This window comes from Grus americana, chromosome 3 (genome assembly GCF_028858705.1).
Source record: "Grus americana isolate bGruAme1 chromosome 3, bGruAme1.mat, whole genome shotgun sequence".
Taxonomy (NCBI): Eukaryota; Metazoa; Chordata; class Aves; order Gruiformes; family Gruidae; genus Grus; species Grus americana.
In genome coordinates, this window is record NC_072854.1 from 114933163 (window position 1) to 114959868 (window position 26706).

Sequence of the window (26706 nt, forward strand, 5' to 3'; positions counted from 1 at the left end):
GAACGTGGTCTAAGCCAAGGAGCCCAGAAGTAGGAGTAAAGTTGAACTCTGAAATGTCTCTCCCAAGACGCCTGACGAAGGCAGATGCAGGACTGCCAGAGACGTGTGAGTCATAGCAACCTCCGAAAGGGAAAAGGTGAGCTGAAGGGAGGATAGCGTGTTTATACCTTTGGATCAGAGGCATGTTGGGATTAGTCTCTGCTCTAGTGCTCTGTTAAAGGCACTGCTTTTATTGGAGCACTTGGAAAGTCCTCTGTAGTCAATACGGTCTCCAGCATGATCTTACCGTCTTTATTATTTGCCCATATCAATACGATGCTATCTCCATCCTGACATTCAAGACAGAGTGTGTACTGTATTTTTAAAAGCAGGCCCCATCTCCAAATCCATTAGATATCTCTGAAAGTTGTAGACATTGTTCTGTATCCTAAAAGTTGTAGGCTATGTATAAAATGAATATTTCACTAGTGGTGTGCAACTGGTATAACAGGTACTGCAAAAGCTCAATCTCTTCATGTAAGGAAAGACAGAAAAGTAGGTAATATACAGATTTCCAGAAGGAGAAAGAAATGTGTTTCTTGGCCACATGAAGAGTGTTCAGCACAGTTATATACAAATGCTTAGGATCATTTGTCAATGTGGAAGTTCAACGTTGTACTCACACTAGATTTACTAAAAATGTGCCTACTTACAATAGGTATAGAAAATAAAAATAAGTGCATCTATATACTCACTGGGAACAAATAATTGTTTCTTTTCTGTCAAGAATGCATGAAGAAAAATAAGAGAAATAAATGCTTCTTTAATCTTTGCAGAAGAGCTGTTTCATTCTAATTTCCCATCCATTGCAAGTTGGTATGCTAGTTCACTAGCAACAAAAGCATTGGAACAAACCCCCCTCATCAGACCTGTTGTTTCTCTCACAATAGGTAAGTGCCAGGTTTTAATCAACTTTGGAAGGAGGGCAGTCTTGAAAGATCATCCCAGGGATTTTGATCACCGGCTAGTGATGAGCTTACAGAAATCTGTAAAGATCATGTAAGATTTTTAAAAGTTATGTTTACCACCTGTAACTGTTAATTTGCTGCATTTCCATTGCAGAAATACATTCTCCTGCACATTCATCAAGGAAGGTTGCATTTACCCAAATGGTTTAATTTGAAAATGGTTGTGCTAGCGGATGTTAAATGCTTGCAAACTGTCTATTTCTGGAGATTGCTTCGTGTCCATGCCACGTCCTTCTGGCTTCCCAGTTTTTCTTAGTTCCTGCTTAGTGTCTTAATGTTTTATTGTGTTTACAGTCATGATGCAAATGACAACCAAGGTTGTCAGGAAAGTTCAGAATATCAAACATAGATTTCAAAAGCATTTTAGTTATTTGTTCCCCCCTCCCTTCCATTTTCTGTTATGGAAATACAGAATTTTCCTTGGCCTTATGAAACATCTTTGATAGACACACAAGTTGCCCGTGTCCCCTTTCCTGTGCCGCTCACCTGCGGGAGCAGCTCTGCGCTGGCGATCTGACGGCTTGACCAGGAGCAGCTGGGTCATGCACTTCTCCATACTCAGAAGGTCGGTCAATGAAAGCTTCACATGATGAGTCTTCTTCGTCTGACTGCCCCAAAAGTTCTGTCAAGATGAATCAAGATATGATATTGGGCTTATTTAATTTAAGTGTAACAATCAAGTTGCCAACTGTTTGCCTCAGATGTCGCTAAGGACATGGGTGTCCTCTCTTGTAATGGATCAAAATGAATGGAAACCATATGCTTCTATAGTTTTCACCCTTGACTTTTGTCCTTGAAAAGAAGGCCAAGTAGCTGATGACCAGCAACAATAAAAGGTCCAAGAGTTTTTGGAAGGGAGGGAGTAAGTGTGTGTTGGCTTTAGCTAGTGAGGAGGAAATGTCTTCTCTAAATTGTCAACTACAGAAGGTCTAGCTGGCTGCCAAAGGCAGCTGCGTGTGAGTATTTCACTGTTGCCATACGGATCAGTCTTATCAATTGGACTGTTCTCCCACAAGGCTATGTGTAACTCCTTCCTTTAAAAATAAAGACTTCCTTAGCTTTTTTTTTCAAAATATTTTGGTTCACAATCAAGACCTGAAGTCTTCAAGTAGGTCAAGGAGAGGGCTCCAATTCCCAAGTTCCAGTCTGAGCCCTTTGGGTAAGGAAATTGTTTGAAAATACCCAAACCACTTAAAAATATAGAGGAGGAATTTCATATTCTAGGTGTGAGACTTAAAATAAATAAATAAAAAAATTAATCAAACCCCAGGCTAGCAGAGTTTGGATTAAGGAAAAAAATCCTGTTACAGATAAAGACTTTAAAAGATTTTTCTCAAAATCATAAGACCCTTTTGCGTTTTTTCTTTTTTAATCCTGTTTTTCTCCCCTTGTTCTCTGCCTTCCCAGATCCTGTATAAGCTAATCTGCACGATACCCATGGCAACACCATGGGCAGTGTGAAGAATATAATACGTTTCCATACTGCTAGTTTACATTTTGGCCGGAGACCCAGAATGCTCACCAGCTTAGGAGGGCAAATCTACTTGTAAGCGTTTCTGAATCTCTGAGTCCTAAAAAGCTAATGCTGTAAGATTGCTGCGGACTATTTCTACTCTTCATGCTACCTATTAGCATTTGCGGTGCGAGAGAGGGTGAAGTGTGGCAACCAATTTGGCTTTCTCAGGTAACTGATATTCTCCATCTGTGCTGCCGCTTCCCACATGTGGAGAATGGCTGAAAACAACCAACTCGGTCAGGGGCAACACCCCTCCAAGCACACCACGTTGCAATAAATAAAGGAGATAAACTGGCTCTGGTGCAACTTCTCCTCTACCTTGAATAAAAAATCCAGAGAAGAAAAATGGAGGGGAGAAAAAGAGGTACATGAGCAATGTTCTATGTCTAGAAAATGCAAATCAAGGGCAAGTAGGTTTCTCTGGAGATGTCTTCTTGGAGCCTGTTGCAGAGTGAGCAAGATCTCCCAAGAGGAGGGGAGCAATATGGAGAACTTAAAAAGGCAGAGGAGAAACTGCTTTTGATATGAGTAAAGAACTCTAGGAAAGGGCTTAAAACAAAATTCCGGTTGATGCGTGTGTAGGCAAAATGCACCACAGCTCTCGTGGGAAAACTCTGATAGCCTCTGCTTGGGAACACAGCTCTCACTACCGTGCTTCCACCTGGGAACTGAATCTTTGGTCCTGAAGAGCCTCCCTCTTCGCTTGGCCTTAGCTTTTAAGGAGGGAAATGTTAAACCTTTGTTTCCTAAATGTCAAAGCTAAGAAGTACAGTGTGCGTCAAGCTGGTGTAATTATTTTTTTCTTTTTCTTTTTTTCACCTACTCGGTAATGTCTAAGGTCTACATAATTTGTTCCCTTAAAGTTACAGACTGTCACCAATATACGATGTCCATGGCTTCTCCTTAGACATCACTCCTGAGGCTGACCCCGGTATTTCAGAACATAAAATCCTGAGAGATGCTGAGAGAGGAGTGTGTATTGAGGAAAGGAAACAAAACAGGATTGGGACAGCTTTGTCTTGATCTCTTTCCACCATACTAATAATTTGCATTTTCTCATACCTGCTGAGAATCAGATCTGAATAAATCACAGCCCTCTCACATCAATCACTTCAGTGTAACTCACACATGTGCTCTGGGTAGGACTCAGCAGTTTTGTAACATCGAATGGGCTACAATTTGGATGTATCCAGTCCTTGTGTGGCATATTTCTGATATATGAACACTATGAACAATTATAACCATGGCCACTGACTTCAGTATTTTGCGCTGTTTATACTTTGTTAAATAATGCTGCTAGCCCTGTAGGAACCTCACAGAAAACAGAGTAGTCTGTCATATGCAAGCACACTTGTAGCCAAAATTGGGGAATGAGGGGGTTCTTACCCACGAGACTGCAAATAGATTTCTTTGCACTTTTATATCTAAATTAAATATCTGAAACTGACCTCAAGTTACGAGGATTGAACGTATTCTAGTCTGGATATACAGCTGCAGTGTTGCAGTAGAACATTAGATAGGATCAGATGCCAGGAGTGGTTCAAAGCCACAAAACCATCTGATATGAGCTCTCAAGTAAAGAAATAAACATTTTTGTTGTGGGACATTGGACTGTGTTCCCTGTGAGAAGTGCTACAGCAGGAAAAACAAATGCGCAAGAAACACTGTTTAAACAACACAGCCCTTCCCAAACCAGAAGCAACATATCCCACATTTAATTAAAAAGGAAAGGATTTTGGCAACAATGCCATAGAGCTGGGAGAGGGTGGTGGTCCTCAAATCTAGTTGAAGGCTCAGGCTAGGGTTTGGTGCTTGATAAAGACTTGACTTTGTGTTAGCATTGGAGGCATCACAAGGTGCACCTAAGATTTTGTATTCAGGTAATCTGGGATCTTCCTTTGACTTATTGCACAATAAACTCTTCCTGGTTTTAATTCTAACCTAGTAGTTGCTTATCATGCTAGGATCTGAGGATTTGAATCTGAATTTGAATTTTAAAAACTTGAGAGTTGGTATTGTGGCTAACGTTGTTTCATCATTAAAGTCATTTATCAGATGCAATAATATGAATTATATTGTGCTAAAAATCTTTATCTACAAAATCCCATTTGTCATGATCAATACTAGGATAATGTTGTACTCACACACCTGCACAAGGCACATTCTGCATTTCCAAAATTTGCTGATAGCTGCTATTGCTACATCTAGCGCCTGTCTGAAACAGCCAAATTTTTCCTACACTTTAATGAGCAGGATGCTCTCTGAACACCGCACGCAGGTGATGAGATCTCATGCCTTCCTTGCTCATATATGTGTCATTATTTAACCGTATCTATTCTCTTTTGGATTTGTGTCTGCAAATCAGAAGGTGTTTCCATTCTCCAGCATCCTCCACTGGACTTTCAGGGATAAAAATGCATTTTAAAACATGTAATCCCATGGTAAAATGAAAATCTTCTTTTAATATTGTTTGCAAAATTGACAGCTCTACTTAACAGAAGCCATTAAATTATTTACAAAGTAGCAGCTCCTCTTGTAAAAATATAGCCTTTTTTTGGCATGAAAAATAAACTAGTTGATAAGTGAGAGATAAGCCATTTGACTTCTTCTTTGTGTGCCCGGCATGGTATGCAGAGCCAATTCTGTACAATCTGATGTTTACAGAGCAATCGTAATGTATGACCTCCTTAGGCAACAGGGACACAAGAAGCCTTTAAAACGCTGAAGCAAGCATTTAATCAGAACTCTTCATGCTGATCTTTGAAAAATTCAGTAAGTTCAAAAAATGTAACTCCTTCTAAAGATAAAATATCAGTTTTTTGCTTCAGGAGTTGCAAATATATCCCAATGAACTCCCAGTGAACCACACAGACTTCAGACATACTGCTCTTTTTTTTTAAAAAAAAAAAAGCAGAGTTTTTTTTGAAAGAAACGAATCAAGGGTCTGAAGAAATGCAAATGCTCAAGCAAAGTGAGTGTTGTAAAACACTATACCTTAGTAATAACCCAAAAAATCACACTTTTTTTTTGGCATTTAAGCAAATTCTTTTTTTTACCTGAATAGCTATTTCCATGTGAATAAGTTCATATCTTATTTTACTATGCATTAACTTGTTTTGTTTTAACTTTTTATTTTAACCTGTTGAAATCAAGCTCTTATGCTTTTGTGAGGTTTTGGGGTTTTTTTAAGGCGAATAACTGCTGCAGGAGGCGTGAGATTGAGCATGATCTCAAACATTATCAAGTTGCTCCACCTTAACTCTACCTCAGGTTTTCTCAAACTACATGAAGATATTTCTAAAGCCACTGGGTAAAATTCTTTTGGTATCAAAATTAGTGGGAACTTCCATTGCTGACTTGAGTGTGATCAGCTCTTTATTCTGGCTTCAATTGTTTTCCTGAAAATGTCTTTCTAAATAAACAGATTCTAATAAAATTGTTTAATTTCAACAAATTCCTGCAGGGAAACCACACAGCTTTGTGTGTGTGTGTAAAAATATAACTCTAAACTCCTCTGCTTCTTTTGGTTTAGTTTTCCATGGCTTCTTATTTTTAGATAATTTTTGTGTTGTTTTGCTAATTCCCAGTGCTGACATGTCTTCATTTGGCAAATATAAATTGTTGAAATATTGTTTTTATAGTACTTTTAAAACTCATTGAGAACAGCTGTTACTACTGAAAGAGCTGGAAAGGTACATTAAATCAGAATATCTCCCATTTGTGTTGTAATTTAACAATTTGATACCTGAGAAGATAAGGCACTTCAATCACTACTAAGTAGAAGCAACTCTTAATGGTAGCATAACATGTCATTATTTCACTAGTTGGATATTAAGTGTATTAGCAGCAGCAAAACTGTTTCAGTGGGTGTGCCAGAAAATTTAAGAATGAAAATGTTATGTGATAAAACCAAAGAAGTAGTTAACATTTATAAACAACTCCTTTTTTTTTTTTTTTTGATAGCATACACAGTTTTATTTCACTTAGTCTTCTGTAGCTTGCAGTGAAACCTGGCTTTAAAACTTTCTGCAAATGGAAATGCCAAGTCTTTACTAGCTCTGGCTGAGATTTCAATCTCGGCTACTCATTTGCTCTGCTAGAATCATACACAAAATTAAGTTAACCACTATACAGGCTGAATAGTTCATGTTATATCTCCCTGGAGCCTAAGTAATCAGGTTTCTTAGGAACTATCCTAGCAGTGCCAATATTATTTATTTTTTTATTTAAAAAAAGTGTGTTTTACAGGGTGATCCAGATGTGGTAGTACCAAGCTGTGATGGGTCGCCAGCTGAAAGAAACTGAATAACCAAGGATTTGCTTCAATTCCAGGCCCTTTCACTTCAAAGGCTTGACTAGTGTGCCAGCAATAGAGATCTCACACCTCTAGATTTTATCGAGTTTCCCAAACCATGTGAAGTTTGCCTCGTAATCTTGGCAGCGGGCAAGCTGCTCTCCTCTCGGCTGCTGATGCATGTTAACAACCTGGAGTGCCAAGACACAAGATGAGCAACCTAAGGCTGCTGTTGCTCAGTAATTACAACAGGCACAGGAGGGAGGACATTCCTGGTGACTAGGCATTTTCTTTGTTTGGTAAGTGGTACTTTAGACCAAGTTTGTTTTTTTTTTTTATGCTTTTCTTTTTCACTTTAAGTGACTATCTAGAAATACTTGTTCTAAACGAAAGCTGGGCAAAAGCTGCTGGTGAGCAGAGGCATTCCCATTGTTTGGGGTGAAGGCTGCAGCAGTGGAAATGTGGGTGGGTGCGTGCTCCAGAGCATCTCAGCGAAAGCATTCAAGGAAGACCTGATTATTCTTAAGTGATGCTCTAGAGACTCCACAGAGGCAAAAGTGCCTCTGGCATTGCAAGCCCCAACCCACAACGGGCAAAGCAGGCGCTGCCGAACTTGCGTGTTCCTTCAGCTGCTCTTCGTGACGCCCGTGTACGGGGCACACCCTCTGCTTGGCACTTCCAGACCAAGGATCAAGTGAGCGTCTCTGCTCCCAGCTTCCACCCTCCAGGCATTCAGAGCAGGGAGATACGCAGGCCAGACCAGAGGCAGGTAGGCTCAGGGGAGAAGAAAACCATTTCAGGGGGTTATTTGAAAGAGAAATACATCTGCAAACACAAGATGCAGAGTGGAAGCCTGCAAATAAATTCTGCCAGCTGGAAGCTGGCCAAACTGATAAAGCAGAAAAGAAATTGAGGGTTAAATGTTTTGGATGCTGAAGGCTCTGAGTTCAAAGAGGAGCTCAAGGAAACTCCCAGGCACCAAGTCCACATAAAGAGGCTCTAGGCAAACACAGGGACAGCTTTATCTCAGAGTTTCCAAAAGGGAATGGTTCAGATGAATGGTTAAGGGATGTCTTTTAGCACCTGGGAGCTCTTGTGCAAGGGAAGATGATGCCCACAGGTGAGCTGAAGGGCAGAAGGAGTTGCTTTCCACAGGGAAATGGATGAGAAGTGCATCTGCCCACACTGGGTTGGAAGAACAATGTGTAGCTGTAGATGTATTTTCCTTGCTTGGTAGAAAAAGCCAGGAAGGAGCTGCTCCTCCAGGCCAGGAGGTGAGGGAAGCAGGGTAAGGCTGGAGGTCTCTCTGCCTTCCCTGGAGCATCAGCTCCTGTCCACATCAGGAAGGGGGTTCTGTACCTGATGGCAACCCAGTTTTCACCAGGTATATAAGGACTGAGGGACTGCAACTAGAAAGTCCTGCCTAAATCCCAGGGAGAAAACACCATTAGAAGGAGGCTTGTTTTTCCAAAGAAAATCTCTGTTTTGCATCTGCATGGGCTACTGTTTTCTACACAGTGGATTGGGGGTAGGAAAGCCACCTTTTTCCACTGGACCAGGAAGCTGTGCTCAAAACAGAGGATGAGACAACTGGTGATGTGTCTCTCTGATATAACACTCTCTGTCCCAGGCCCTTCTGGTGGTTTTGTGACAAGGACCCCGTGTTTCCAGCACTGACCCTCCCATTGAGGCTATACAACAAGACCACCTTGGTCTTCAGACAGCCTTTTTTTTTTAATCAGCTGAGGTCAGAGTCCTTTACAAATGAAGTCTGCATTGTTATCCCATGCTACAGTGGGGTACGAGAGTGGCACGAGGACAGCATAACACTAAGGCTCTTAGTGCAGGAATTGCATTTACAGGTGAGAAAGTCTTAGTCGTAGTATCAACACCTTTTGAGCAGGTGCATTACTATACCATAGCGCTGGAGCAAGGCTAGAGTTCAAGAGTTAGCTAATTGTATCTCTCTCAAAAAGGAATTGCCTCAGACCAGTTAATTTGTCAAGATAACGAATTGCAGCAATTCTCCTTGTTTGGAGCTGGGCCACTAACACTGATCTGAACTGTATTTAAACTCTTGATGACAGAGACTGAAAAAGATATTGCAATACTGGAGGTACAGGTTCCTAAAGCAAAACTGCATGTACAGCTGGAGTTGAGAGGCAGCAAGGGCATGCGAGTACACATCCTGCATATCCCTTAGATATGAAGAAATTCCCTGGGGCACCGACTCTGGTGCCTGGGCAGGCAGAGTTCATCTTGAATCTTTGGGAGTGACTGAGGTCCAAAAAGGATAATACAGTACCCATCAGGTCTCGATTTCTGCAATATGAGATAACACGAGCAGAATTTTTACCTCCCCTCTTCCAAAAAAAGAAACAGACCCAAAAGTATGGATTTGAAGCTATTGACGGTTTTCTGGCAGCTGCAAGAAAAACTCCCTCTGTGGGCCTGATGCTGTGATTCCCATGGCACTGTATGCTCACAAGGCCCAGGTCACTACGGCATTTTTCTTTTCTGTGCAGCAGTAGACATGAACAAGTTTGGAGGAGAGGAAAAGCAGAAGAAAACTTCAGTGAGAATATGTGCTTAGCCCAATGACTTCCTGTATTTCTACTGAAAGTGAAATAGACAGCATCAGGTAAAATGAAATTACATATGTTCTTCTCCCAGACCTTCTCCTCTGAGTGCCAGGTGTTCCTTCCACCGCAAGAGAAACAGGACCAGAATAAATCCTGAGGAAAAAGCAAGAATGTTTTCAGAAATGATTTCATGCTGTTGAGTTAAGTAGAAATAATGTCAGGCAAAGACAGAGAAGTATGCAAGACCATTGACAAAGACAACCTGATTCTCGCCTTGCATTGGCACACCTTCTCTGGGAAAAGGATGCACCGAGAACAAAATTGGTTGTTGATGACTGTGCGACTATGTCAGTGCCTTAAAAAGCATCAATATGAGAAATTAGCCAGACAGCTCGTTTCAAAATATTCCTGCTGAATGGTCTACTTAGGAATGAAATTACTTTCTTTCTCATGTTATTCAGAATAATCAGTCTCTACCTGTAAGTCCACTTAATTTAGAAAAGCAAAGTGGCTTTTATTTTGGAATAAGTGCATCCACAGGCAGAGTTCTTTCAAAATAGCTAATCTGGTCATTGCCACATGTAAACAAGCCCTTATAAATTGATGGGGATGGTAAAGTACTCGAGAAGGTATGGCCCAGGACTTCTTACTCAATTTGCAAGCACTTACTTAGACCTATCTTCCTCAGGGCTAATGTGGTGATCAACAGAGTTTACAGAGCACCAGGTTGAATTTAAACAACATAGTCATATGTTTGTAAAAGAAATGAGCTTTTGAAAACTGTCTCCTCCTGTTGTCCCCTCAAGTTCCAAGTCTACCTTGCTTGAGTTTATCCTCACTTTTAAATAACCACAGTCAAGTGGTAATCTAGGATTTAGTAGATCTCAGAAGTGTTGATTGCCCATAAGGTTGGGTCTAAGGCTGGTAGGGGCTGGCGATGAAGTGTGTGCAGCCTCTTCTACAACCAGCGAGTGACTGATAAAGGGTAACTTTACGTTGCTTACAGCTAGTTTCTTGGCTTTGGCTCCAGCAGAAATGTCTTGCCATGTACAGATTGCAAAGAGACGCTTAAGGTAAAAATTATAGAAAGAACAGATCTTTGTAGAATGGGTTATGTCATCTTGTGTAATACGTAGGGTGCTTATGTGTTTTTCTTTCCAAGACTTTTCTGCTGCTGGAGTGCTCCTGGGAAAGAAAGGGCCAACTCAGACTGGAAATCTGGGCTGAGGTTGCTCTGACTGTGTTTCTGGTGGCTTAGCGCATGTGTCCACACAGCGTGGCAGCAGCAAGAGCTATGTGGGAGATGCAAAGTGACCTAGATCAGCACCCCTAATTCCTGCAGCTGTGCTAGTTGCTCTGTCCTGTGCAAGTGTGATGTGAACCAAATACCAGTCATGTTAGAGATTGACCTTGTTTTCTTGGAGAAACCTGTGTAAAAATGGATATAACAACACTCTTGACACTTACCTCACAGGATGTTGTGAAGCTTAATTAAATGTGTGCAAAAGCATTTCGAGATCCTTAGATGAAAGATGTTTTTATAAATGCAAATTATAATAATTATGGCTAGTAACCACCATCAACTACTGAAACAATTAATTCAGGTTGCCACAGGCCATCACAACAACGTGTGCAAAGAGGCATCAGCCATTTAATGACATATGTGTTGCATGAGAACTCAAAGCCTTAAAAATGCCGTAAACAAAGAGGAAAAAACTAGACACTCAGGGCTTGCCCCTGCTGGGTGCAGTTGGTGGAAGTTTCCTCTATTGCTTCCATCCCCCTCGTGTTCGCATTGTGACTCGTCCCCAAGGAGAAGAGCCCACCTTAAAAACGGCATCAGTGGGATCATTTTAAGTCCCTATGATTTTTATATTTAACATTGCAAGGAAACTGAAAATGACTGCAAATAGCTTGGCTCACAAAAATCGGCAAATACATAAATATAACTCTGGTTTTTGTTAATTCTCCCTCTCGCGCCACAGCCCAGCCCGCTTATAGCATCACAGAATAGACTTTGGCTACAGGGTATTATCCAGCTGGCTTTCCAAGGGCGAAAACAAAAGCTCAGCAATCAAGACGTGTCTGGCCAAATACTTAAAGGCCCAGTGCACACATTTAGTTGACAACTGACTGAAATCTGAACTATTTTGCCCAGCCTTTCTTGTTGCTTCAAAACTGATTTGGGCTTAAATAGCTAAAACCTACAGGTGTTTAAATGCTCTCCCTTGTCAGCAGAACAGCCTCATCAGACATGGTCTGAGGATGTGGTCAGACTGGAAGAGATATCCAAAGACCCCACAGGTGAATCCCAAAGAGCAGGCTAGCCCACCTGTGCCCCTCAGGCTTATTTCATTGCTTGCCTTTACAGCGAAAATTCAGAACAGCAGTAGTTACTAAGCATCCAACTTACCAAAGCAATTAGGCTAAATGCACTGCAGCTAGAAATTTAAGCAATGCACTGAATTTAATTTGAGAATTCATGGTCATAAGACTGAAACCTTTAACATTTAACCTAGCAGCAAATTAAATCAGCTTTCTGATCAAGTGAAAAATTCTATGCTATTGAAGTTTGAAAGTGTGAAGCACACACTTATTAAAAGAAGGTTTTTTTTAATTTTTCTTTTAGTGAAGAAAAACTTGGGACCAGTTAGCTGCCTAATCCAAATAATGGAAAAAGGGAATACTATCTCTAAATAAAGCCCAAAGTACAAACTGTATTGCTTTTTGGCCTCTGCCAGACTAATGTGCTCATAGTCAGTGGGTTTCACGGACAAAAAAAAAGTTACTCGTGCTGGAAGGTTGTATAGATTAAACTTACACCATTATCAATGAGTTTAATACCTGCAGAGTTTAATAGGAGCTAGGTTTCCATGTACCAAAATTGCAAATGCTTATATGTTTTTTTTCAGTCCCTTTAAAAATACTGACTTTCTAGAATACCTTTTGTGCTTTAAGAATTAAGATACTAAGTTGGGAATTTAGGATGCTAGGTTGGGAATTTCTTGGATAAATTTTCATAAAATGAGGGTCAAGTTTTTATGGGGTCTGTGTGTGTGTATCTGCATAGAAGATTACCAACATTGGTGCAATGTACAGAAACTATGCTACACAGTAGGTACCAACACATTATTTTAAACCTACAAAGTCTAAAACTTTATTGTGATGTGTATATATGCAAGTTGCGTGTTTGCACACACATGCACACAGATAAGTGCACACGCAATATGCATACGGACGTCCTGTTGCTAAGCTCTCTTAATGACACACAGTGCTCTGTTCAGTGTCTCTTGGCTAAATCCTACAATATGAGATAAAACTTGGACACATTTTCCAAATGCACCTCAAGGCACTAGGACATAAAAGAAGCTGGGGTATTAGAGCACATCTTGTTTTAACCATCTTTGGAGTACCCTGACTGACACTTTACAATTTACAAGCAAGGTGTGGCTAATAGAGCGGCTGAAGCAGATAGAAGGGCAGGTCCTCCCTGATAGACATTTACGGCCCGTCACTCACCCGCTCCGGCGCTTTGCTGCACAGACTTGCTGATAACCACCAGCACATTCTGTGGTTCAGGTGCCCAAAGGCCTTAAAAGCTGGTGTGACCGTATCGGCATCTGAAAACCCCGACTGATGGGTTGACACTTTCCTTCCCACCCCTTACCATTAGAAGAGACTAATTTAGAGGGAAAACGTAAAGCTTTGGAAAGGGGACACACTACGCTTTGTGCACCTTTTCGAAGGGGAAATGCGACCTTGTAGTAACAGCAGGTTTTTCATTCTCTGACTGTTCCTTCTACTCCCTGGGAAGATCTTCATCTGACTGGTATCCCTCAATTACAGAGTGGCAGGAACACCAGGGCGTTGTGGTTTTTTTATTTTTAAACCTCACAGAGTTAGTTTACACTATATGCTGCCTTCTGCAAACACAAATACTTTCTCCCTGCCTATTTAAATAAACTCCGTCAGCAGGAGCATGGGCTGTGGATACCGCTTGGGAAGTTCAGAGCCCCAGAGGGAGCTGTGGGCAGCTCCTGGTGTTGCTTGTGCTTCTGAAGGTAATCAGGAGGAAAGTCCATGGGAACCAATGCAAAGAGCTGATGCCGAGGAAAAAAAATTACCATGGCTCCTGCTGAAGTCCCCCCTCTCACATCCCATTTAATTCCCTTCCTTGCTCCTCTTCTCACTGAAGTAGACAACAGGAGTTTGGGGGTAAGATTCTGTCTCAGACAGATGCTCACCTTCTTAGAAAAAAACATTATTTTTTTTTAAGAGAAGGTAATTAACTCAGACAGCATTCTCTAATATCTGTTGAATACAGCATTGCTTGTCAGCCACTCCTTTCATCACTTAAAGAGCATTTTGTATCCATGGAAAGCAATTAATGTTCAATAGGGAAAGTTTGCCCTTACAAAGCACCTTTCCACATTCCTGCATTGCTGTAGTGAGCTTTTTCTTTCCTTACATGCCACCACCAGTTCTTCCCACACAGACATGCATCACCCAGAGCTGTTTACTATCTACCTGGTTATTGCCATGTCCTTGTAGTCCTTCCTTACAGACTGACCCTGAGCCCTCTGCCTCTTCTCTGATTTCGGGTGGAAACTCTGCCTTTCACTTCATGTTTTGTGGGACATTTTTGGACTGATTTTGGCTGCAGGTGGGAACTGAGCCCTTTGCAGGGAGAAGACATCAGTCTGAGGGAAACTGTCACCATGATCCTTTCTGATCTGTAAAGAACGGCTTGAAGCAATAGTCTCTCTACAAGACCAGTGCTCCGTTTAAAGCAGGCTTTTACCTCTTTGCTGCTTTCAGGTCTATTTTACTAATAATTTTGATTCAAAATCAGCAAAATTACCTTTGGACTCACCTGAAATAACTCTGGGTGAGAGTGCCACGTGAGCAGGTTGTGTCTGGCCCCAGAGCTCTACTTAAACCTACCCTGGGGCCCCGATGGAGCAGGGGCTACAGCCAGCTCCTGGGGGTTTTTGAACTGCTAGCCCAGCTGGTGTTTTCATCTGCTCCCTTGCGTCACAAACAAGAATAACCTGGTCTGAACACACATGTAAAAATAAGGAGCTCTTACATTTATATTTCTGAAGTGAAAATTGATGTGTAGGATAGCAGTAACTTTCAAGCACCTACTAGTAGCAATGTAAAGAAAGGTTTAATCACTGCAATTTAAAATAGTACAAAGCAAAAGAGTTAGGATGCAAGTAAACTAAAGTATGGGAGACAGCTTTCTAGGCAAGCTGAGTAGCATAAGGAGTGGAAGAACGTCATTGTGGCAACTCAGTATGAAAATCGTCAAGGATTTCTTTACAATCTTGTATTAGCAGGTGGCTGGAGCCATTTAATCAGGCATCTTTTCTATTCCTAATGCCTACAATTATCTATTATAAAGACAAGGTCAATTTGGCATGAGATGTTTCTTTCCCTACCTCCAACTTGAAGGGGGGCAGGGCTGCCAAATTTTGGAAGCCTTTGCTTTCATAAGGAGAACTGCAGCTATCCAACTTGGAGAACTGTAGCAGAGATGGTACCTGAAGATCCTTGCCTTGGCTAGGATTACTCTGGGCTGTGCAGTGCATGCTCAGGACTAACCACTCCTGCGTCATCCAGTTACTAGAAAAGTGGAAGTAGCTAAAAGAAAAGCCAGCATGCTCAGATGCTTATCACAGCAGCAGAGTGCTACTCAAGATTTAATCTATCAATATAAAAAAACGCAACAACAACACATCACCAAATTTAAGCTATGCTCATAATCTCTTCCATCTCAAAGGAGAAAAGAGGAAGGCAAAGCTGAATCCAAATGATCTTCTTGCACAATGGATTCCCTGATCCTGGTGAAGGCCAAGCTGATTTAGCCATTATGTTGACCTACCTAAATCTGATTAAAGTTAATGATGGAAACATTTCCAGTTCCAAACATAAGGGGAAAAAATGCTATCCTACAAGTACATGAGGTATTCTCAATACTAGAGGCAACTGGAGAATATTTTTTAAATTAATTTTCTTCTGAAAATTTTTTTTCCCAAAACTGATTTTTATTTTAAAACTGTACTAAATTTCAAAACTCCCATGTAACCAAAACCTCTTTGCTACCTTTGCCATCCCATTTTTGGAAGTGCCTGAAATTTTGTTTAAAAGCAATTGCGAAGTCCTTAATATATGTCACGTTTTTACTATTTCTTCATTATGCATACCACTGATGCACCAAAATAAGGAGTATTTCAGACACAAAAAGTTGCTTTAAAACTAGTTTTTAAGTCTTTATGTACTTTTCTTCTGAATGAGTGGAACTTTTAGTTGTTTTTATAATACAGTATTTTAACAAACTTGTGCAGGACCCATCTATAAGGATCAACATCAGCAGGCATCAACTTACACGAGTAATTTAACATTTGCATATGGGCAAAGCAGTTTACCTCCTGCAGACTGCAAATTACTAAAAGTAATGACTGTTTCTTTTGCCCCAAAACAGGGTGTCAGATCAGTGTGTGCAGAAGCTCTTGTCCTGCTTTTGCAAATATTACACTTCTTTGACAACTGCAGCACTGGGAATCTGAGACACGCTGAATGAAATGCAGACAGACTTATCTGTTAGTAAATAACTTCAGTTAGGTGATGGGAAAACCTGAAATAAATGTTTCTTGCTTTCTTCAACATCCTCCTTCCTGTCAGTTGCATATTGTATTTTCCCTGAGTCGAAAATGAGAAGTTTGGGATGGAGTGGCATCCCTGCATGCCCCGGAATAGCCTTTGTGTATCATGGTTGTTGTCACACTGACACCTAATGGCAGATATGAACTAGAGTATTACGGCTGATTTCCCAGGGGTGTGCTTTTACCCTGCGTTGCAAAAATTCCTTCAAATTATAGAAAATAAGTGAGCTTAGAAAATTGGCTTCACCTGACTGTGTGGTTAGCCTCTGGGAGGGCAGCGCTGGAAATGCTGAGGGCACAGTGCCGAATTAGCACGACAAAAGCAAGGGGCTCTGGTGTGGGGCTCGGATGCTGCCGAAAGGATGGGAAGCCGGTCACAAAGAACTCACACAGTCCCTGAAGGAAAACAAAAGCACTGAAGGCTAATATGAGCTGGCCAAAGTCATCCAGTAGGTTGGTGATGGCTGGAAAGGTCGAATTTCATCCAGTCCCTGACCTGTTGTGTTGTTTGTGATCCCGACGAGTGGGCAGCAATGCTCTTGGACACACGAGGGAATAGGTTGGGTCAGTTGAGTTGACAATAATATATGAAAACAAGGCATTGACTAAAGCTTATGCTTCCTTCAGGAATTTTTGAGAAAATCAAGATTTTTTTTTCTGGAATGTTTTACTGTTAAAATCCTGTTTATTACAGTGATCCAAGTGGGGTGCTTCTGGTCCTAATTCTTCCCTTACATACCTAAGAGGCATTGCAGTCAGTGAGACCATCTGGACTTACATGGCAGCAGACTATGCCCACACAGGCTCCGTATCCGCAGCTGTGAGCTAAACATCTCACCATTTGGCGCCTAAAAGCAAGGGCCTAAGGTAAGTACTTTGTGGCTGTTTTTCTTTGGCCACAATGCATCTATGTAGTAAAATAATTAATTGTAGTCATATTCTTTCATCTGGTTAATAAAAGTTTGTATTATTTAGGCAGAGATGTGGTGAAATTTAGCAATGAACCTCAAATGGTGATTCAGGAGAAGTTCAGACTGGGTCCCAAATCTTTCCTTCCATGGGTTTCGTGGCGCAGTCAGAGCGTGAGCTCATGTAAGGCTCCTGATGGTTCATAAGCAACAATGCTTCCAGGTGACGTAAGATCAAGTCCTGGGGTTATTCTGCGAGGTCTCTGGGATGGCCCCAGAATCTGCTCTTCACCTGGTGCACTTCAGGCGTATTTGGATATCTCCAGGGGGGATCTTCAGCAGTAAGAACATTAGCAAAGGAAATGACTAAATTTAGCAGAGGTAAATGAATAACCACAGTATGATGAAGCAGAAGATAGGTTATATCAAGGAAAAATATAAGCTAGCAGTTGTTATGAAACACTGTTCTATTTCTGAAAGCACTGTAAGTCACACATAGTTTTTTAATGTAATTCTACAGGAAATAATGTTGTCTTTCACATTTCTTTACAGTGAAAATTTTTAAACTATCAGTTAAGTGGTTAATCCATGGGATCTAGTTTATGTGAGAACTATACCCTGACTTTTTACTGATCTTGTGGTATGCACGGACTCAAAACTGGTGAAGGACAGCAAGAAAGTCCCTGTAACTCCTGCCACCAGTTCCTTACGAGAAGCCTGGGCTGATCTCTGAGCACCATCCAGACCAGGCTGGTGGAGTCAGGCACGGCAAGTCTCCCTGCTGACATCAAACGCAGCCATGCAAACACATTTGAAAGGGATCACTTTAAACATGGGCAAGAACTGGGGGTAAGCTGTGCCCTCCCAGAAGGCAGAGGAGAAACAGGGACATGGGTGCTGGGGAGCCCGGGCTCCTGGGGAAGGTGTTACAGCCAGGCCCTGGGCTGGGAGGGCAGGAGGCAGAAATAAAGCAGCTGTTGCATCTTTGGTTATCATAAAGATGAAAAGGTGGGACCTGCAGCATACCTGCAGCAAGTAACTAATTATGATGATCACCATACATGCTTATAAGCTATTATTAATGATATCTTTTCATCATATTATAATATCTTGCCATTTCATAATATCAACGTTGCAGAGACAACCAATGCTACCTCACAATCTATTTTTAAGACTGAATTTTACAGTTTGAAATCTAGCATGATTCAGGACTTTTGGTACCTTGAATGCTGTGAAAAATATTATTGAAGGGCTGATATTATTCATGCATGAGTTAAGGAGTTGCAGCAGTCTCACGGCACTGAGATTTAAAGTAAAAAGAAGTCTCGGTACAGACTAACCAACAGGAAGGATATTTAGGAAAAAAATATTTCAAATAGCTGAAATGAAATAGAGTGTATGTTGCCTTGTATTAGGCACTGCTGATCAGTTTTTCACCAACGCTTTTTCTTAAACAGCCCATTTCTTTTCTTCTTCTGGCCAAGTTTGGCACTTTAGGAATTACAAGACTGACAACAGTGATGGGTGCAAAGCTTACTCTCGGGCCCCACTGAGCTTTTCCCTATGGCTTTCATCAGCCATATCATGATTAGAATGTCACCAGCCCTAAGACAGGATTTTAACAGGAAACTTGGTTTTGTTAGGCTGAAAGCATTCAACAAGAACTAACATCAGGTCATCAAACACCTTCGCTTTTGTTGTGGGAGTTTTTCAGGGGTGAACTGTCAAGCAGTCTCTTGTGCAGGAGTCTTTGGAGAAAAACAGCCTCAATCTCTGTTTTTGCCATGGGTAATTCCATGGTATCCCCACTTAGAGCCCGTGGTGTGGCTGGCGATTATAGTGAAAGAGGAGACAAAAAATAAATTGTCCTCAATGGTTTTGTTTGTTCATTTGATCAGAAACCAGATGTGCAAAGATTCTCATATTTACAAGAGTTGGTCCTTCTGAGCACAGAAATCTGCAGCCTTCTCCTGATGTTCACCATGCTGTATCTGACCACTACTTCTAAAGCTCACCCGCACAGGGAACATTTGGTGATAATTCTTCAGTAGGCCATTATACAAAGACTTAATGTTCAAATATTACAATTGAATGTTAAATTGACACCTCGCATCAGCCCACCATTATACCTCTTTTCCAATTCCTCTGCTGTCATGCCACTGATGTGATGAATTGCAGCCTGTCACATCATGTTACGTTACGCAGAACAAACAGGACAAAACACATACCAACTGCCATGCAAATATGTGTTTGCCAACTCTTTTCGGTGCGTAGAAATGAAACCAGTGAATTCCCTATCAGAAAACTAGAGGCTCAAGGATGGCTCTAGGGTGTGTGAGACAAACGTGCCTCTGACACACCGTGAACATACAGATACGCAGCTCTCAGCCAGCTACAGCAATTATAAAAGCACCTCCTGCTGTGGTTATTTCTTGTTCTTGCAGGAAAAAAGCAGCAGTGGATTCTGTGGCTGCTGATGTCATGAAGCAAAACATAAATACGTAATAATTAATCTAGTGCTTGTGTTCAGATTTGGAGCTATTTTTATGACAGGACAGATTTTGGCTGTGTATGTGTAAATATAACACCCACTTATGTACACACACACGTGCATACTGTGAGATGTGTGAATATACATTATGTGGCTTTTAACTGCAGTCTTTTAGCCTACATGTGGGCCTTTTGAAGCTAATGGGAGATTTACCAGGGGCTTTTTCACAGAGCTGTAGGCAAGACTGGAATCCAGAACATATGAATATTATACTATAATGACATAGTGTAAATCATCTAGTTTGACCTACAGTGAATTAGAGGCCATTAAATTTCATCCAGGTATCCTACACCAAGCCAGAAAAACTTGTGTTTGACTAATGCATAAATTGTATTTGGCTAAAACCTATTTCCCAGAAAGGTATTCATTTAATCTCCATGCAAAGACACTTTCCGTGCATCAATTTCTATGATAGTTTGTTTCAACAGTTATTTTAACTATGTGTGCTTTTTATTTAATTTGACTTCAATCTATAGTGTCAGGGTTGGGAAGTCAAATTCCTACTTAAATTCCTGGCTATAATGTCAATGGATACTTAAGTACTGACTCACTTCTCTTTATTTCCATGTCATGCCATGGGCATCCCTTCGAGATCTTTTATGCTGAACTATTCTTTATTATGTAACATCCTCACCCAAGGAATATCTCTGTGAATTGTTTTCACTTTTGTAACTTACTTCTTGATATGTTGCCACAGAAAACAAGTTGTTTAGTTGGTAATTAGTGTTGTCCATTCTCTATTGTCTATGTGCATCAACTTTACTGGAGGTTATAGGGATAAGATGGAAATACACTGAAAAGATCATAGAATCATAGAATCATAGAATGTCCTGAGTTGGAAGGGATCCATACTCCTGGCTCCACACAGGACCAGCCGAATCAGAGCATATGACTGAGAGCATTATCCAGACACTTCTTGAACTCAGTCAAGCTCGGTGCTGTGACCACTTCCCTGGGGAGCCTGTTCCAGTGCCCGACCACCCCCTCAGTGAAGAACCTTTTCCTGATATTCAACCTAAACCTCCCCCATTGCAGCTTCATGCCATTCCCTCGGGTTCTATCACTGGTCACCAGAGGGAGGAGATCAGCACTTGCCCCTTCGCTCTCCCTCGTGAGGAAGCTGTAGGCCGTGATGAGGTCTCCCCTCAGTCTCCTCTTCTCTAGGCTGAACAAACCAAGGGACTTCAGCCTCTCCTCATATGTCTTCCCCTCTAGACCCTTCACCATCTTTGCTGCCCTCCTTTGGACACTCTCCGATAGTTTTATGTCCTTTTTGTACTGTGGCACCCAAAACTGCATGCAGTACTCAAGGTGAGGCCGCACCAGCACAGTGTCGAGTGGGACAATCACTTCCCTAGACCGGCTAGCAATGCCGTGCTTGATGCACCCCAGGATACGGTTGGCCTTCCTGGCAGCCTGGGCACACTGTTGACTCATGTTCAACTTGCTGTCGACCAAGACCCCCAAGTCCCTTTCAGCATGGCTGGTCTCCAGCGTCTCATTGCCCAGTCTCTATGTATAGCCGGGGCTGCCCCTTCCCAGGTGCAGAATCTGGCACTTGCCCTTGTTAAACCTCATGCGGTTGGTGATTGCCCAGTTCTCCAATCTGTCCAGATCTCTCTGCAAGGCCTCTCCACCCTCGACGGAATCAACAGCTCCTCCCAATTTGGCATCATCCGCAAACTTGTTCACAACGCCTTCTAGTCCTACATCCAAGTCATTTATGAAAACATTAAAGAGAACTGGCCCTAAAATGGAGCCCTGGGGAACCCCACTAGTGACTGGCCACCAGCCTGATGTAACCCCGTTTACCATAACTCTTTGGGCCTGACCCATCAAGATCTGAGATGACAGACCTCACATACCTTGCAATAACCTACTTGTTAGTAGAATAAATACAGATCAGACACAGAAAACTCCTGTTGGTTTCCAGAATTTGGAAATACTGTAATTTTTTTTGTTTATAAACCAGTCATAGTATGTGGCAATAGATATTAAAAATTTAACTCCCTAAAGCTGGCTCTTCCAGTTACTGATTATTTTTTTTCCCTACTCAACACATCATTTAAAATGAAGGCACAAATGGTTACTCTATGACTTCTTGGTAAGACTTTTTCATATTAAATAGAGCATAATTTTACTGCTGACAGATATTACAAAATATGAGGATCATTGAGATTAAAATATTAAGGAGAATAGTGTCTTTCAGGCATATAGTGGTGCTTTTTAAATCAGATTCTGAAGTGGGCAAGAATATGTCACGATAAAGAAGGGGGGGGAAAAAGGAATGCCATGATTATTCTAAAGCTTGACACAAAACTATAAATTTCTTTCAAGTGAAGATACACAGATCTTTGTGTAGCCCTCTGCAGCTAAGCAAACCAGCTAGCCTTTGATGTACTTATAATTATTAGGGGCTAAGGATTATATCTTTAGGCAAAGCTGTCTAGCGGTGGGAAGGTATAGATCAAAACTGACATCATGATACAAGCAAGTGGAGAGGTGAGATGAGGTGGAGCCAAAAATAGTTTGGCATTACTATAGGTCTTAAGTAACACAAACAACTCCACTTCTCAAAAAGAACACAAGGAGGGAAGCAATTAGTGTCTGTAACCTCTTGATAGAGTAAGATCCTCACTACTAGTTGGAAAATTAAAAATGTAATTAACAAAAAGCTAAACATCAGAATAAAGAAGATTCAGCAGATCCACTTAGTTAAATGGGAACATATTGGGGCAGGTATGCCAGGCTGTGAATTCAGAACTCCAATGGGTTTCCACGTTGTAAGTGCTGGATGCCACCAGCTCCTCTTGAAACCAGGGGACTCAAGCAGTCTACATCAAGTACAGCATCCTTCCAGACCAGGCTCCTTCATCTTTTTTTTTTGTAGATGGCCAAGCCTACGCATGCTCAAATCCCCATCTGAAGATGGTGGAAATCTTTTCACTGTGTTTAGTGGGCTCTGTATCAAATGCTGTGTGTGGCTTGATATGTGCAAGAGCACAGTTAAATAATTTCAAATTACTATGGATCTTCAAAGACACTTATCTTGTGTGGCACAAAATTTAAAAAGTGCTTGTGGAAACTAATTTCTTGCCATAGGTTAACTGCCAATCATACTTAAAAAACATTTTTCATTAAAAATGTTTTTCTGGCTCTCTGGGGAAAAAGTCACTTTATTAGAAAAATAAAAGCAAAGGATTTGATTCTACAGGCTTTGATTGACTTAAACTGAAAATCTTAATAAATAAATAGGAGATCTAACACCTACATGGAAGGGAGCAGAGCTCCAAAAAACTGTAGCATAAACAGGTGTCCCCTGAATCTTTCCAGATCACAGTTCATCTGTGTATTGGATAATACCTTTTAAGCATGCCATAAAATTTTATGCAGTGAAATAAAAATCATGCCATGAAATAAAAGGCTAAGATTCTCAGTTAACTTGAAACTTGATAGCAAGAGAAAGATGCATGTGCCAAGGAAGAGTAGGAAATGAAGAAAGCTTTGTCATCAGCGTCAGAGAGGGTACCTGAGGGTTAAGGAAGAAGTCTATTGCTTGATAGATGAAAGGAGTCATTATGGATCAGCAGAGGAACAAACGTTATTAACTAGGCTAGTGCAGGGCCAGGGAAGGTTACAAAAACAGGGGGACAATTCTAAACATGGTCTTGAAATGCAAGCAGGCTTGCCAGGACTGTCAGGAATAAGGGAAGATCTGAGTAAATTACAAGTGATTTGGAGGTAGCAAACTGTGTGCAAGACCAGACTGGTCTCTCAGACACACTGTATGGAAGACAAAACACTATAGCATGTGTCATTATTAATTATCACAAAGAACATGTAAGCATTTAATGTAAAATACTATCACAGAACTAAGAAGAAATGAATAAATTTTCCACTTAAGGTTTGCACTGGTGATGTTCCTTGCCAGTAAGGTGAAACATTTAGGGCCCCTACATTTTGAATGTCATTTTATGAACAGTGTGGGAAATTAGATCTCAGTCTCTGTGAGAACTGATAAGAATTCCTATCTCACTTGCAAACATTATGAAATATTTCCAGAAATGTTTTAAAATTCTATTTTAAGTGAAAAAACCTCAAGTGCTTTCATGAGACATTAGTGAACCACCAAAATGTTAGTCAGTCCCATCTAGCATTTCAGAACAATGCAATTATCTCAACATCAGTGTTTTTATTAAGATACCTCTGTTAGATATGTTGCCTAAACATTAGCGTTACTAATATTCTGAATTTAATTCTAAGTAGAAATACAAGGTTTCCCGATTTGCCTTTCAACTATGCAGCAGTTACCTGTCTTGTCACAACACGAATCCCTTTTGGGTGAAAGCTATTGATTTGGAGGTTAAAATCATCTTGCTAGGCCCTAATGTAATTTGTTGGAAGTTGGCCTTGGGAAACTTTCTGACACTGACTACATATGCTCTTTGTTGGATATTCATTGAGCAATGATGTCTGAAAGGCTGAGTTCTTCACCTCCATGATCATTATTAGTTACGGCATTTCTTAACAGGCTGTGCCATGTCAATTCTTTGCAACTCAAGTTTTACATTAGCAACCTACAGTTTACAGCATCGAACAGATGCAGTCTTCCACCACGGACAATATTGTTCCAGGAACGTATATGCGAGGTTACACCCTTAAACAGAATTTATTAGTAATCTACAAATATTGTCAATATTGAAGTCCTCTCTGTTTTAATCAAGTGAAATGAGGTGAACAGCATACATGTTAGGCAAGGCTAAATGAGAACTCCCTGACCTCATTAAGGAATTCATAGATCTATTAGAGAAATAATTCAACAGAATATCTTTGGCAGAGGAAAGCACGATATCTATGGCCACTGGTCTGCTGATCAAATGGCAGTGGGGAAAGAGGAGACAGCTAATGCAGTCTCTGAGATATACAGTACCATTACATCAATCTTCTCATGCCTCCAGATGCATTTTCACAGGCTGTCAAACCTGTGAAAATCTTATGAGAATAATTTTCTTTAGAAGATTTTAATCAGTTGAACAAAATATCTGATTCTGCCAAAACCATAGCAGGGAATAGCAGCAAGCTCACTTGATGCTTCACCTTGCTTAGCAATATTCTCACCAAACTGTTATGCTCTGAAGATCTACAGGTGTTTTTTACCACGTGCACCCAGACATTCTTAACTTTGAGGGTTGCTTCTTCAAAACAGTGTGTAGTAAACCACAATCATGTGAGGAACTGAGAAGAGCTAAAATTCAGAAAATTTTAAAACAATCAAACTATTTTTAGTTTTATCTTGACGCAAATTTTTATATATGTGAGGAATCTACCAATGATTATAGAACTCTGGATGACATCTTTAAATTGCAGCTGAAATTATACTGTTGTTCTACATTATTTGTAGGAGCTTGAAACTTTTCAAAAAGTCTGAGTTTGAAATGCATTATGTTTGAAATGAGCCCTGTACACAGAAATATCTTGACAAATTAAATATATCTGGTGCAAGATAAGCCTTGTCAAGGGCTTGGGAATCATCCAGGAGCACTGACTCATGTTATTTTCAAGTAGTGTTGAGCTGAGTTTTGGGGATGGGCTAGCTCAGGAAATACTATCAGATGTTGATATATGAGAACGGTTCACATTTGTACTATTTAGGACCAAATATTATACTGCAACATATACATGAAATATGCTGTAGGGAGGCCAAATATTATCTAGGAAGGTGTTCAGTATAAGTTGGGATCAATAGCACTGATTACATCTTGTTTCCTGTTTGCTTAGGTTGCTGCCTTCTTGTAGAAGCCTGAAGTGGGTGCTCAATAAGTTTGGGGGTTGATCTGGGAAGCGTGACCGTTGGTAAACTAAGTGGCTGAAAGCCCCAGAGAGCAGGGACTAGATGAAGAGGACTGGGCTTAGGAGATGGTTAGGGGACAGAGACTTGTTTGAAACAAAATTTTAAAGCTTTCGGCTCTGGCATGAGCTTCCCCCCCCTCTCAAAATATTAGATAAATATAGTAATTTCCCTAGAAAGCACTTGTTATCTTTTTTTTCACTGGGTCCACAAAGTTCATGCCTCATGACACCTTTATTGCTAACAACAGTTTATGAAATAAAAACATCATCAAGAAACGACATTGGAATAAAACAGAACCTGTGGCTGAGATTTCATGTGTTTAAGGTGAGATTCAATCTCCAGTGAAACGAACTCATGGGAGATTCCTGTTTATTTTCATATAAAATAAATTGGATGCAAATTCACTACTGTTTATAGACTGAATCTCAGTGACAGTTTGTCCCAGGGGCATTGAAAAGTATTTTAAATCATTCTGATAGTTAATTATTCAGCAAATGAGAACACTTTAAAGACTTTATCATATAAAATGACTTTAATAATTTATGCTTATGGGGCATTACAGATGTAACTGCTCTGAAGGAGGGGAAGAGTGTGTGCCTGCACATGTATAACTGAATTGTAATAACACGTGTATTACATCTGATATGCAAGGAAGACATTTCATAGAATCATAGAATCATAGAATATCCTGAGTTGGAAAGGATCCATAAGAATCATCAAGTCCAGCTCCTGGCTCCACACAGGACCAGCCGAATCAGAGCATATGACTGAGAGCATTATCCAGACACTTCTTGAACTCAGTCAAGCTCGGTGCTGTGACCACTTCCCTGGGGAGCCTGTTCCAGTGCCCGACCACCCTCTCAGTGAAGAACCTTTTCCTGATATTCAACCTAAACCTCCCCCATCGCAGCTTCATTCCGTTCCCTCGGGTTCTATCACTGGTCACCAGAGGGAGGAGATCAGCACTTGCCCCTTCGCTCTCCCTCGTGAGGAAGCTGTAGGCCGTGATGAGGTCTCCCCTCAGTCTCCTCTTCTCTAGGCTGAACAAACCAAGGGACTTAAGCCTCTCCTCATATGTCTTCCCCTCTAGACCCTTCACCATCTTTGCTGCCCTCCTTTGGACACTCTCCAATAGTTTTATGTCCTTTTTGTACTGTGGCGCCCAAAACTGTCCATAAGGACAAGGGCAGTTGATCTAGAGGCCTCTCTTAATTCCTTAAAGAATAATTCATCGGTGGTGTCGTCCTGGCTGGGTGGTCTATAGCAGACTCCCACAATGACATCCCCCTCATTTGCTTGTCCCTTAATCCTTACCCAGAGGCTCTCAAC

At 41.0% G+C, this 26706-nt stretch overlaps 1 protein-coding gene across 4 annotated transcripts in view; it reads right to left on the reverse strand.

The window, feature by feature from the left end:
- Positions 1-26706, reverse strand: part of WDPCP (WD repeat containing planar cell polarity effector) — a 158301-nt gene that overhangs the window by 15429 nt on the left and 116166 nt on the right. For 3 of the 4 annotated variants that reach the window (XM_054822410.1, XM_054822411.1, XM_054822408.1), the window contains one exon: positions 1494-1629. In XM_054822410.1, the coding sequence (XP_054678385.1) occupies positions 1494-1629 (136 nt within the window). Of the gene's footprint in view, positions 1-1493; positions 1630-9492; positions 9553-26706 lie in introns of all 4 variants that reach the window. The other variant, XM_054822409.1, reaches the window with a different exon arrangement.